Below are 12,108 nucleotides of genomic sequence, written 5' to 3' on the forward strand. Positions count from 1 at the left end.
AAAGAGAAGTGACAACCCTTATGGCCACTATATAATGATTTAGCTGTTCTGCACCATGTTGGGCCCTACAAGAACAGCTTCATATTACAGCACGCATCTACAGCCCAAGGCAAGATTCACATGGGTATATCAGGTGTGTGAAATACAAACCCTATGCAGTCCCTGCCTCCCCACGGGACCACTGCCCCCATACTGAAACCATGATTATGGCATGGGCCAGTAGTCCGGCAGGGACATCATAGATGACTATGATAAGAGTCCAGGTCCAAGCTCACGGTTCAGTGCGGAAAGAATGGACAACACGGTCTATATTTTACAGACCATATAAGCCCATATACAATAGATAGCTGTTAGCTACCTCTCATGAGTCCTCCCATATGAATGTCCAGCAGGGCTGGGGGTTCAAGTGTTTTGAATGGGCTGAAGAGTAAAGTCATTGCCAGACACCTCTGGAGGGGCTTATCTCCCTGAGAACGAAAGAATCAGCCAGATTAGAATTCAACGTGACCAAATATCTTCCATTGGGTGTCCCCATACAAAGGACCCGATCTCAGGGTTTGGCCAATAAATCTAATGTGAATGACTGTCACACTGAAGGGGAAAGCACATGTAAACTCATTAAGCTGGTATGCATCGGTATCAACTGCACTGGAAAATTCCTCCTATGACAGAAGATCCAAATGCAATGTGAACAGAGGTTTAGCCACAGAATATATTATTACTCTTCAATCCATGAGCAGAGCCCAGCTACTTCATGGCAGGTCACATAACGCAGACCACCATAGATAGCATATTGTGACCCCACAGGACCCTTCTCTGCTCTTTTATTCCTCTAGTCATTATTGTCTTAATTGCACATGAATCATTAAAATAAAGCAATAAACTACAATAAATCTCCTCCTTGGCCTCTGGTGGTAGACGGGCTCGGGTAACCCTGGCAGCTGCTACATGAAATTACTTTGCGTTTCTGCTATTCCCTCTGTAACATCTTGATGGAGACCTCGCTGCTTCTCAGACGTTGTGCCGGAGCGTTGTGCCGGAGCGCTAAACCTGCTATTAAGGGAAGATTGAAAGGTAATCTCTTACACGGCTTTTTCCACCATCACTATGACAACACCAGGTCTTTTTTGTGAAGTGGAATATGAAAATCATTTGGTTTACGCTGATGTTGTAGACAAACAGCTCAATGCGTCTGCCCTGGCAGCAAATCGCCTCCGCCATGTCCCTTATGTACTATAGGAATGGATCGCGTGGACTGTAAGCGACGCTATTGTTATATAGTACTGGCCTGTAGAAGGGGAGAAGTTTGATACTTTTTAAATGAACATTAAAGGGGTTCTGGCGGAGAATGAGAATAGTTACCAAAAGGGAGGAGTAGCAAACAGAATTTTGCAAAAATCAGACTCCATTGGAGCCCTATTTATGGTGCGGGCCACGAGACCTGGAAACGTAAGTGAGCAAGCATTCAGAATAAGGAAGGTGACAAACAGGAGGAGCACAGAAGGGGTTTGGAGGGTCATTTTCTGATGTGTAATAGGAAAGAGGAGGTCCGGGTAGCATGGAAAGCGCAGCATCCTGCAGTTTGCACCTAGTAAAAGAGGTGGGTGCAGAAACCTAATAGTTTTATTGGAGCAGTGACTCCATGTTCATACTAAAATCAGCACAAATACCACCTGCAGAACGAACGTCCAACTGGGGTCACCTTCTTAAACCCCTGTAAGGAACATACAGTATCTACCCTCACCGGCACATTTTATTCTCTCAAGAACAAACATGCAGCAACACTATCTTTTAAAGGGGTATTCCCATCACGCTTGTTCACCAACCTGCAGGCTGTGTGCTCTCTTCACTTCCTGGATTTCTCAGCACATTGGTGGGCGGGGTTTCACCTGCTCTGCTACAGTATGTTTGCAGTCAGTAATGAGGGATTGGTTGTAAATGAATTACCACAGTATGAAGCTGATGTAGAGGCTGATGTAGCAGAGTTGGATTTGAGTCAGTTTGTAATACATACAGAGGTAACAGACTCCTTATCTCAGCCCTTATCAGCCAAATTCAGCAGGAAGAGCAGGAGATAGACAGCACAGCAATCCCGGAGCTCTCACCTCCCCCCTCCCCTATCTGAGGAGCTCCGTTACTTGTCTGTGGCAGAGACATACACAGCTCAGAGCTGCTCCCACCACTAAGACTATTTGCACTGGTTTAATTTTAGATTTACTATGGTGACACTGCGATCTTTGCCCATGCAATCTGTGTTGCAGCCACATCATCTTAGGGGTATATCCATATTGGAATTGGGAATTGTCTGCCACAAGTGATGGGTGAAAAATCCTGGACCATGTACCGTATTAGCAATTTGGATGCAATATAAAGGTGTTTCCCAACTAGTTTTTACTGATGACCTTAGGAAAGGTCATCAATAAAAGATCATTGGGTATCCGTCACCTGGTAACCTGGCTCAGAGGCCGTGTGAGGCCGCGGCATCCATACCACCGCCATAGTCCCTTCAAAACAGCTGATCAGTAGAAGTCTTGGATGTCATACCCCCAATAATTTATTGATGACTTGAGGATAGTTCATCAATAAAAAGGAGTTGGACAAATGCACGAAAAAATAAAAATAAAAAAAATTACGGCAGAAATTGAGTATTTAAAATTTGCGGCATCAATTTATGCAGCAGATTCTATTTTTGCAATTTTCGCCACTGCAGATTTTAGACGGATGCATTGAAAATCCATATGTCCTTTAGAGATAGAGGTGCAAAAGGATGAAGATAAAAATGCTTTCCTCCCCACAAGAACAAACACACATCCCTGGACTGACCCCGTGAAGCCGCAAGACATCTATAAGTCGCCCTGATTTTAGCGCTCATTTCCATAGTCTCCGAAGCATTACAATAAGCAGATGTAACCTGCATCACATCACACCGAGGACTCAGCCTCCAGCAATGCTGACAGCTCGGAGGAGTCAACAAGTGGTGGCTCACCATACTGATCTGTGGAGACTATTTGTAGGGCTCGGCTATTTATAGTCCTGTATCCTCCTACTGTCGCTGCTAAGGAGGTGAGGTTAGGCAACAGCGCAGGCTTCTGTGTTCTGTACTAGACAGAAAAGTCTGACTCACACGAAACTTGGCAGAGACTTCTAGGCGTCTCCCAATAAGGAGCAGGTGACCTATAATAACGTACTGATATAGCTGCAAGGAGCGTCTAGCAGACAGTATGCAAAAGGTGAGGGACAATATGCACAATACAGATATCTCTTACACAGATATACATGAATTTTGTGTTTGTGCAGGATCAATTATTCATGGGGTGAGATAAATAACTGACATAGAGACATATACCTAGCTGAAATACAATGCACATATAGACTAGAATAATTGAAAGGGGCATTACAGGGATGCTCAAACTTTCTTTCCTCCCAAGTTCTTTATGTGCTGGATGTCAGGTTCGATAAAAGGTCATGTGATAGGAAATGCAGCAAAACTTGCAATAAAGAAAATGCAGCTTTATGGCAAGGCGCGGTCTCAGCCTAAATGGACCCAGGAATATTTGTACACATGCCAAACCAACAGGTACCATGGTGAAAAAGTTTTCCTCCAGATACAAAGAGTTAATTTTAGCAACCAAAACAAGAGGACCAATGATCTCTGGGTAGAGCCATGATGCCCGGTCAGCTGCTTGTCACCAGGGAGTGGGAACTTCTGCAGCGAGATCTTAAATTACATTAGAGAACCTACGAGAAGACACAAGATCTTGTCATGTTCACGTTAGGACTAAGAACACTGCAGGACTTGCCCTATGCTGAGTGTGAGGCAATAAAGATGGGAGAATTCGGTTCCACGCCATGCTAGCCACAGCGACCTACTAGCGGCTAACAGGCTGTGTTGTACAGTAGCATCATGTGGATGAGAACGGCAAGTGACGTATGCTGCGGGCTGTACACCCCCAGCATGCCAACTACAGGCATGGGCTTTGTCCGTATACTAAAATCCTTGCAATACAAAGGTCAAAAGCCATAGAGAGCCAGGAGGTGCAGGTGCAATGCAGCAAAAACCACCCATTTTCCGTTGTTTTTTTTGCTGCAGCAGCTTCCAGGAAGGCCCGCTGCAGAACACCCCAGCGATATAGTGCAACGTAGAAATCCAAGAAAGACGATAAGATTTCTGCTGTGGATTTGTAATTTGACATGCTGCGGATCTAGCCCACACTATTAGGAGAAAGAAATTTGCAACAAAGCATCTTGGAACATTTTCAGCCTTCAGCACGACGCTACACTAGATCTTCCTTCACATCCGGGCAGTGGTATATAGAGGTATAGGTTTGGAGCACTGCCTGATAGTTGTCTCTAATATGTGACACTGAATATTGCCCACAGGTTCCCAAAAACACACTGCATGGTATATAGCTCTTCATGTAGAGAACAGCGTTGTTATCAACGTACACAGCCAAGATGTAGAGAGAAGGCCAAAACAATAAAGGCCTATGGACATCCTGGACAGACAGTATAGTATTGGGTCATTGAAGACCAGCCAGTTCTGGTACATGACGTCACAACCCGAGCACTCTGCCATGACATTTGACCTTGATACCTCCCTTACAGGATGGTGGTGTCAGTCTGGACCAATTTTAGATGGAGCGCTAACGCCAAAATAAAACCATTAATTATTTTAACTATAATATAGGATTATTTATAATGTAGAATTAGATGTATTGTTACATATTTACTTTCATAGGAATCGATCACTGGATTTTTCACGCTTCTGACCGACTGTCAGCCAATTATGAAGGAGGAGTCGGAGGTTTGGCCTACCATCCAACATCCAAATGTGACCCTATTAGGTGAATGCTACATTAAGGCTGCATTCACACATTCAGGATAAGGGCATGAATTCTGCACCAACATCTTCATCACACGTAGGAATAGCTTTAAGAAAGACTACTCTTCTCCTACCTTTAGATGTCTTCTCCGCACCGAAGTTCGGTAGAAATCCGGGTTTTCTGTATGCAAATGAGTTCTCTCGCAGCACTGAGGGCGGTCTCAAGCGCTCACACAGCACTAGGGGTGTCCCCAATGCTGCGAGAGAACTCTCCAGCACTGCCTCCATCTTCTTCAGGAACGCCTTCTCTCTGTGTCTTCTTCCAGAGCTGGGTTCAAACTTTTAGGCCTTGGGCAGAGCAGACTGCGCATGCCTGCAGCCACAAGAAAATGGCTACTATGTACGCGGCCATTTCTCTTGTGGCTGCAGGCATGTGCCGTCGGCTCTGCCCAAGGCCTAGAAATTTGAACCCAGCTCCGGAAGAAGATGCGCAGAGAGGCCGTTCCTGAAGATGGAGACGGCACTGGAGAGTTCTCTCGCAGCATTGGGGACGCCCTCAGTGCTGCGAGAGAACTCATTTGCATACAGATGAAAAACTGGATTTCTACCGAACGGCGTCATGGAGAAGACATCTAAAGGTAGGAGAAGAATAGTCTTTCTTAAGCCTATTCCTACGTGTGATTGAGAAAAAAAAAATAATTTTAATGATAGAATCCCTTTAATTGAAGCTGCCAATATTCTGCTTCCAAATCACAAAAATAGAGGTTTTTTGTAACCTGTTTGCACAAAAAAAAAATATATATATATATACATAAATTATGTAGAGTACCCTCCACAAAATGAATGAGCATGTCCATCCTTCTTACAGATGTGCAGGAGAATTTGAGAATCAACCTTGGATTTCTGCTGTGGAACGTCTTTAAAAAAATCCATGACGTTGCCCCCAACTTGACAGACCACAATTGTTCCCAAAGTGGGACCTTCCTCCTTCAGTCAGGTGCAGCTCATGAGAATGAATAAGCCCCTGACTCTGGAGCTGGGTTTGCCAGACATGTGAACAGATTTCTACCTAATCCCCAATAACGCCATCTTGTAAAGTTGTGTAATGTCGCGTCCGTCATCCTCCAGGTAGAACCCCGCGCCCTGCACTAGCAGATACAAGTCCACACCCAGGGCGCTCACATACTGGATCCTCCACATGCTGGACAAGTCTTACACGTAGAAAAGAACATTTCCTATTATTTTTCCAGACACTTCTAGTCCCACTTGACCTCGGGGGTGACAGAATTGATACGTGGAAATGTAAGTGACAATTGTCAGCAAACACTTTACTGGTATCCTGAGGGACCCGACTAACAAGGCAGAGCGACTGCAGGTTTGTTCATCTCTGCCGTGCAGGTCATGCTGGGACATGTGGTTCACTTTACTAATACTGGCGGCACAGGAAATCCTAGCCAGTGAGTAATGTAATGTAAGGGCAGGCTGGGTCTGCCATTTGTTACAGGGGTTCTCCAGGGAGTCTATCCTTTACTTCCTCCAGGGTTTCGCATGTGATGGATCCAGCAGTTATGGGTTTGTTCCAACCCCGGAGCAGAACCAGCACCTGGCACCGAGTCTCACCTCCTCTGCTAGTCATGGCCTGGCTGACTACACCATTCTCAGAGTAAACCCAGGCCCCATGATACAGGTGACTAGTAGTGAATACAGGAGGGACTCGGGGGCTGCTCTGGGGTCAGAATCAGCCCAAAACACTTTGGTTTGTGAATACATTTTCTGGGGTTTTATATGTGATAATAGACTCCCTGGAGAAAACCTTTAAAGCACTTCAGAGACACCACATCCCTTCTATAATGTCCCTACGCCCTCAGTGACATCACATCCCTTCTATAATGTCCCTACGCCCTCAGTGACATCACATCCCTTCTATAACGTCCCTACGCCCTCAGTGACACCATATCCCTTCTATAATGTCCCTACGCCCTCAGTGACATCACATCCCTTCTATAATGTCCCTACGCCCTCAGTGACATCACATCCCTTCTATAATGTCCCTACGCCCTCAGTGACATCACATCCCTTCTATAATGTCCCTACGCCCTCAGTGACATCACATCCCTTCTATAATGTCCCTACGCCCTCAGTGACATCACATCCCTTCTATAATGTCCCTACGCCCTCAGTGACATCACATCCCTTCTATAATGTCCCTACGCCCTCAGTGACATCACATCCCTTCTATAATGTCCCTACGCCCTCAGTGACATCACATCCCTTCTATAATGTCCCTACGCCCTCAGTGACATCACATCCCTTCTATAATGTCCCTACGCCCTCAGTGACATCACATCCCTTCTATAATGTCCCTACGCCCTCAGTGACATCACATCCCTTCTATAATGTCCCTACGCCCTCAGTGACATCACATCCCTTCTATAATGTCCCTACGCCCTCAGTGACATCACATCCCTTCTATAATGTCCCTACGCCCTCAGTGACATCACATCCCTTCTATAATGTCCCTACGCCCTCAGTGACATCACATCCCTTCTATAATGTCCCTACGCCCTCAGTGACATCACATCCCTTCTATAATGTCCCTACGCCCTCAGTGACATCACATCCCTTCTATAATGTCCCTACGCCCTCAGTGACATCACATCCCTTCTATAATGTCCCTACGCCCTCAGTGACATCACATCCCTTCTATAATGTCCCTACGCCCTCAGTGACATCACATCCCTTCTATAATGTCCCTACGCCCTCAGTGACATCACATCCCTTCTATAATGTCCCTACGCCCTCAGTGACATCACATCCCTTCTATAATGTCCCTACGCCCTCAGTGACATCACATCCCTTCTATAATGTCCCTACGCCCTCAGTGACATCACATCCCTTCTATAATGTCCCTACGCCCTCAGTGACATCACATCCCTTCTATAATGTCCCTACGCCCTCAGTGACATCACATCCCTTCTATAATGTCCCTACGCCCTCAGTGACATCACATCCCTTCTATAATGTCCCTACGCCCTCAGTGACATTACATCCCTTCTATAACGTCCCTACGCCCTCAGTGACATCACATCCAATGTCATATGCTGTCGCCCGCTTTGACAACCACCTATGGACGCCACCCACCCACCATTGGGTGTAACAGCATAACACCACTAAGACACCAAGGGGGCGCTGCTTCACCCACATGCAAGTCCCATGTACAGAATCTTGGATCTGGGGCAACACAGTGGCTCAGTGGTTAGCACAGAAGCCTTGTAGCGTTGGAGTCCTGGGTCGAATCTCGCCAGGACCAACATCTGCAAGGAGTTTGTATGTTCTCCCCGTGTTTGTGTGGATTTCCTCCCATTTTATAGAGACATACTGATAGGAAAAAAAAAATTTACATTGTGATCCCAATATGGGGCTCACAATCTACATGGAAAAAAAGAATCTTGGATCTAAAGCCAAAGCAATAAGCATATCCACCTGCACCAAACACCAGGGTAGGAGGCCTCTCATTAAAATACTTGTTCCCTTATAATAGCCAGTATAACTCATCACCAGCTGTCACATTTGGTGACCTCTCCTACAGGGTGACATTATGGCACATGCCTGCGCGCTTACCTTTATATATGGATAGAGCACAGCCTGCCCCGCACTATATTACAGCACGCCTACAATATTAAGCTGTATTCACACTTGCTTGCAAAATCCTTCCTATCAGAGCAAAAGCCCAACACGCGGCCGGCGGTTTGTGTCATGTAATAGATCCGAGTCTACGCCATGCTTTCGGTTTAGGACAGAATGGTGTGCACAGCGCCTGAATCCATCACGACAAGTCTATTGATGTTCCCACTGATTTCAATGCGATGCCTCAGACGGTGCGTGGCCCGGGACGGCTTCTATACCAAACAGGACACCTGACAGACCCAGCTATAGTGACTGCAATCCACTAGGCCAAGTGCACACGTTATATCATAGGTAATATCAGTCACATGACGGACACCAAAACCACGGACTTATTATTTTACACCACTCCCTTTTTTATCATCTTGGACAACCTATCTGTTCTCTAGCGCCCCAGTCTCCAGCTGGTGGTAAAGAAATCAGATTTACTGCCTATTGATGTAAGAATGGTTGTCTGGAAGGGGTCAGTTGGCAGACTACAACTCCCAGCATGCCCTGACAGCTGCATGGAGTTGTAGTCCCCCAGTCTGAGGGCCCTGCATACAACCTGCTGGTGGTGCAGTATAGAGTAGCAGTGTGCTCTGCTGGGAGTTGTAGTCCCCCAGGCTGAGGGCCCTGCATACAGCCTGCTGGTGGTGTAGTATAGAGTAGCAGTGTGCTCTGCTGGGAGTTGTAGTCCCACAATCTGAGGGCCCTGCATACAACCTGCTGGTGGTGTAGTATAGAGTAGCAGTGTGCTCTGCTGGGAGTTGTAGTCCCCCAGTCTGAGGGCCCTGCATACAACCTGCTGGTGGTGTAGTATAGAGTAGCAGTGTGCTCTGCTGGGAGTTGTAGTCCCACAATCTGAGGGCCCTGCATACAACCTGCTGGTGGTGTAGTATAGAGTAGCAGTGTGCTCTGCTGGGAGTTGTAGTCCCCCAGTCTGAGGGCCCTGCATACAGCCTGCTGGTGGTGTAGTATAGAGTAGCAGTGTGCTCTGCTGGGAGTTGTAGTCCCCCAGTCTGAGGGCCCTGCATACAACCTGCTGGTGGTGTAGTATAGAGTAGCAGTGTGCTCTGCTGGGAGTTGTAGTCCCCCAGGCTGAGGGCCCTGCATACAACCTGCTGGTGGTGTAGTATAGAGTAGCAGTGTGCTCTGCTGGGAGTTGTAGTCCCACAATCTGAGGGCCCTGTATACAACCTGCTGGTGGTGCAGTATAGAGTAGCAGTGTGCTCTGCTGGGAGTTGTAGTCCCCCAGTCTGAGGGCCCTGTATACAACCTGCTGGTGCTGTAGTATAGAGTAGCAGTGTGCTCTGCTGGGAGTTGTAGTCCCCCAGTCTGAGGGCCCTGTATACAACCTGCTGGTGGTGTAGTATAGAGTAGCAGTGTGCTCTGCTGGGAGTTGTAGTCCCCCAGTCTGAGGGCCCTGCATACAGCCTGCTGGTGTAGTATAGAGTAGCAGTGTGCTCTGCTGGGAGTTGTAGTCCCCCCGGCAGGTGACATGTAGTGACAGGCAGCACTCACCCGCTCTCCCGCATGACATTGCTGTCCCCGCAGTCACACGCCCCCCCGGCCTGGCTACGGAACATGTTGAAGTCATGGCCGGCGTGTTCCCCCTGGTTGAAGCACTCGGCACACAGGGACATGCACGGGGAGATGCCACATGTCCGGCACCGGTACGCCACGAAGTTGGCCGTCCACACCAGGCCGCACAGGGTGGCGTTGTCATACGAGCGCACAGCCTGACAGAAGTCCTCGAACTTGTCCCCTCCGGCCAGCAGCGACCTGCACCAGTCCAGCGCCTCCCCGGCCGGCCGCTCCGCGCACAGCACCCAGTCCAGCAGCTCGTTCAGCTGCTCCCGGCTCCGCTCTGTCCGCCGGCTCAGCTCGCTCTTCAATTGGGCCGCTGTCGCCTTCTTATCCCGGCTGAGAAGCGGCGGCGGCTCTGCCGCCATGATGACTGCTCGGGAGGGTTACTGGGATTTACTTTTGTTGTGTCTTCCATACATGGAGCACGTCCGCTCTCGCGAGATCTCCGGCGGCCCCTGCTGCCGGTTTTCCGGTATTACAGGTGTCAAGCACAGCGATCCCACTAATACTAACATTATAAATGTGAAGGTTTGGTTGTTTGTTCCTCAATCAACGGATTGGAATGAAATTTGGCACATAGATAGATTGTAACCTCGATTAACCCATTTTTATCCCGGTAAATGACATGGCTTCACGACTGTTATGAATTTATGTTCACATACTATATTACACTGCTCCTGCAGCAGCCTTATCTCAGGTCCCAGCTCTGTTATTTCTCTGTGTAAACACGCGCTAACCCTCAGTGGTTTGTGTACATGTATTTGCATATTATCTGATCTGCTCCAGGCAATGCAGACAAACTGACATGGGCAAACACCTTTAAACCTAATTGGCAGTTTGTTAATTCTAAACATGCCTAATTTGTCGCAAACAACGAGAGCTATAAGGGTCAGTTCACACGTGAACTGCCCACGCGGGTTTTGACACCAAGAGAGACGCGGCGAGCCGCGTCTCTCTCTTGTCAAAACCCGCCTGCCGCGACCATCGCGGTCGCGGCTTTCTCCTCCGCTGTCGGCTCAAGTGAATGAGCCGACATAGGAGGGAGCTACCGGGGGCGGAAGCCGCGCGGCTGAGCCCACGCGGCTTCCGCCTGAAGATAGGGCAGGGCGCTTCTTTTCTCCGCTAGCGGCAGCCCGCCACTAGCGGGAAAAAAAAGCCCGGCGGTCTACATAGACCACCATTGTAAAGGGGCGGATTTTGAAGCGAAATCTGCTGTCAAAATCCGTCCCTTTGCCCACGTGTGAACTAGCCCTAAAGGTAGCCAGAAGTCACAGAGTTCTCCTCAAGTGGAGCTGAGGGGGATCATCGACGCCAACACCACATGCATTATTTGGCGTCGCAGCGAGCTACTGAGATGCCGAAACAATTACAGGCATGGTGCGAAGAACAACTTCAGTGTCAGGCCAACTTCAGAGCTGCCGAAACGCCCAAGAAGGCGGATCATCCACGCCAACAACACGCTCATTATATGGCTTCCCAGTGAGCTGCTGAGATGCCGGAACAATCACAGGCACGGTGCAAGAAACAAGTTTAGCAGAAGGACAGCTTAAGAGCTGCCAAAACACCGGAGCAGTCAAACCATCAACGGCAGCAATTTGCTGAATATAGGCGGATCATCGACGCCAACAACACGCAGACAAAGTCACGGGCAGAGGCTAGTTGGTTACTAAACGTAAAGCAGATTTTAAAAAAAAGTGACCTGGTAACCCATAGCAACCAATCAGATCACGGCTTTCATTCCCTAAGCGTGCTTTTAAAAATAACAGCTGGAATCTGATTGGTTGTTGAAGAGTACAAATCATGGATTGAACTGGCCCACACCACCATGGGCCCCTGAGCCGGGGGGCCCTCCAGTTTACCCTGGCATGGCACAATACGCACACTGTACGTCATACAGATACTCATTGTACAGTTTCTTAAGCAGGTTATATGTCAGTGTAATATTCTGGACAGGCTATTTAAGAGGCCTTGTGTAGTCAGTGGCGTAACTAAAGTCTTGTCGGCCTGGTGCAATCTTTTGTCCAGGGCCCCCT

At 48.0% G+C, this 12,108-nt stretch overlaps 1 protein-coding gene across 4 annotated transcripts in view; it reads right to left on the reverse strand.

Annotated features, from left to right (window-relative positions):
- UBR3 (ubiquitin protein ligase E3 component n-recognin 3) overlaps positions 1–10,482 on the reverse strand; it is a 102,938-nt gene extending 92,456 nt beyond the window's left edge. For all 4 annotated transcript variants that reach the window (XM_075284175.1, XM_075284174.1, XM_075284173.1 and 1 more), the window contains exon 1: positions 10,010–10,482. In XM_075284175.1, coding sequence (XP_075140276.1) covers positions 10,010–10,440 — 431 coding nt within the window. In that variant the 5' untranslated portion in view covers positions 10,441–10,482. The remainder of the gene's footprint in view (positions 1–10,009) is intronic.
- Positions 10,483–12,108: the final 1,626 nt, after the last annotated feature.

This window comes from Leptodactylus fuscus, chromosome 8, assembly GCF_031893055.1.
Source record: "Leptodactylus fuscus isolate aLepFus1 chromosome 8, aLepFus1.hap2, whole genome shotgun sequence".
Classification (NCBI taxonomy): Eukaryota; Metazoa; Chordata; class Amphibia; order Anura; family Leptodactylidae; genus Leptodactylus; species Leptodactylus fuscus.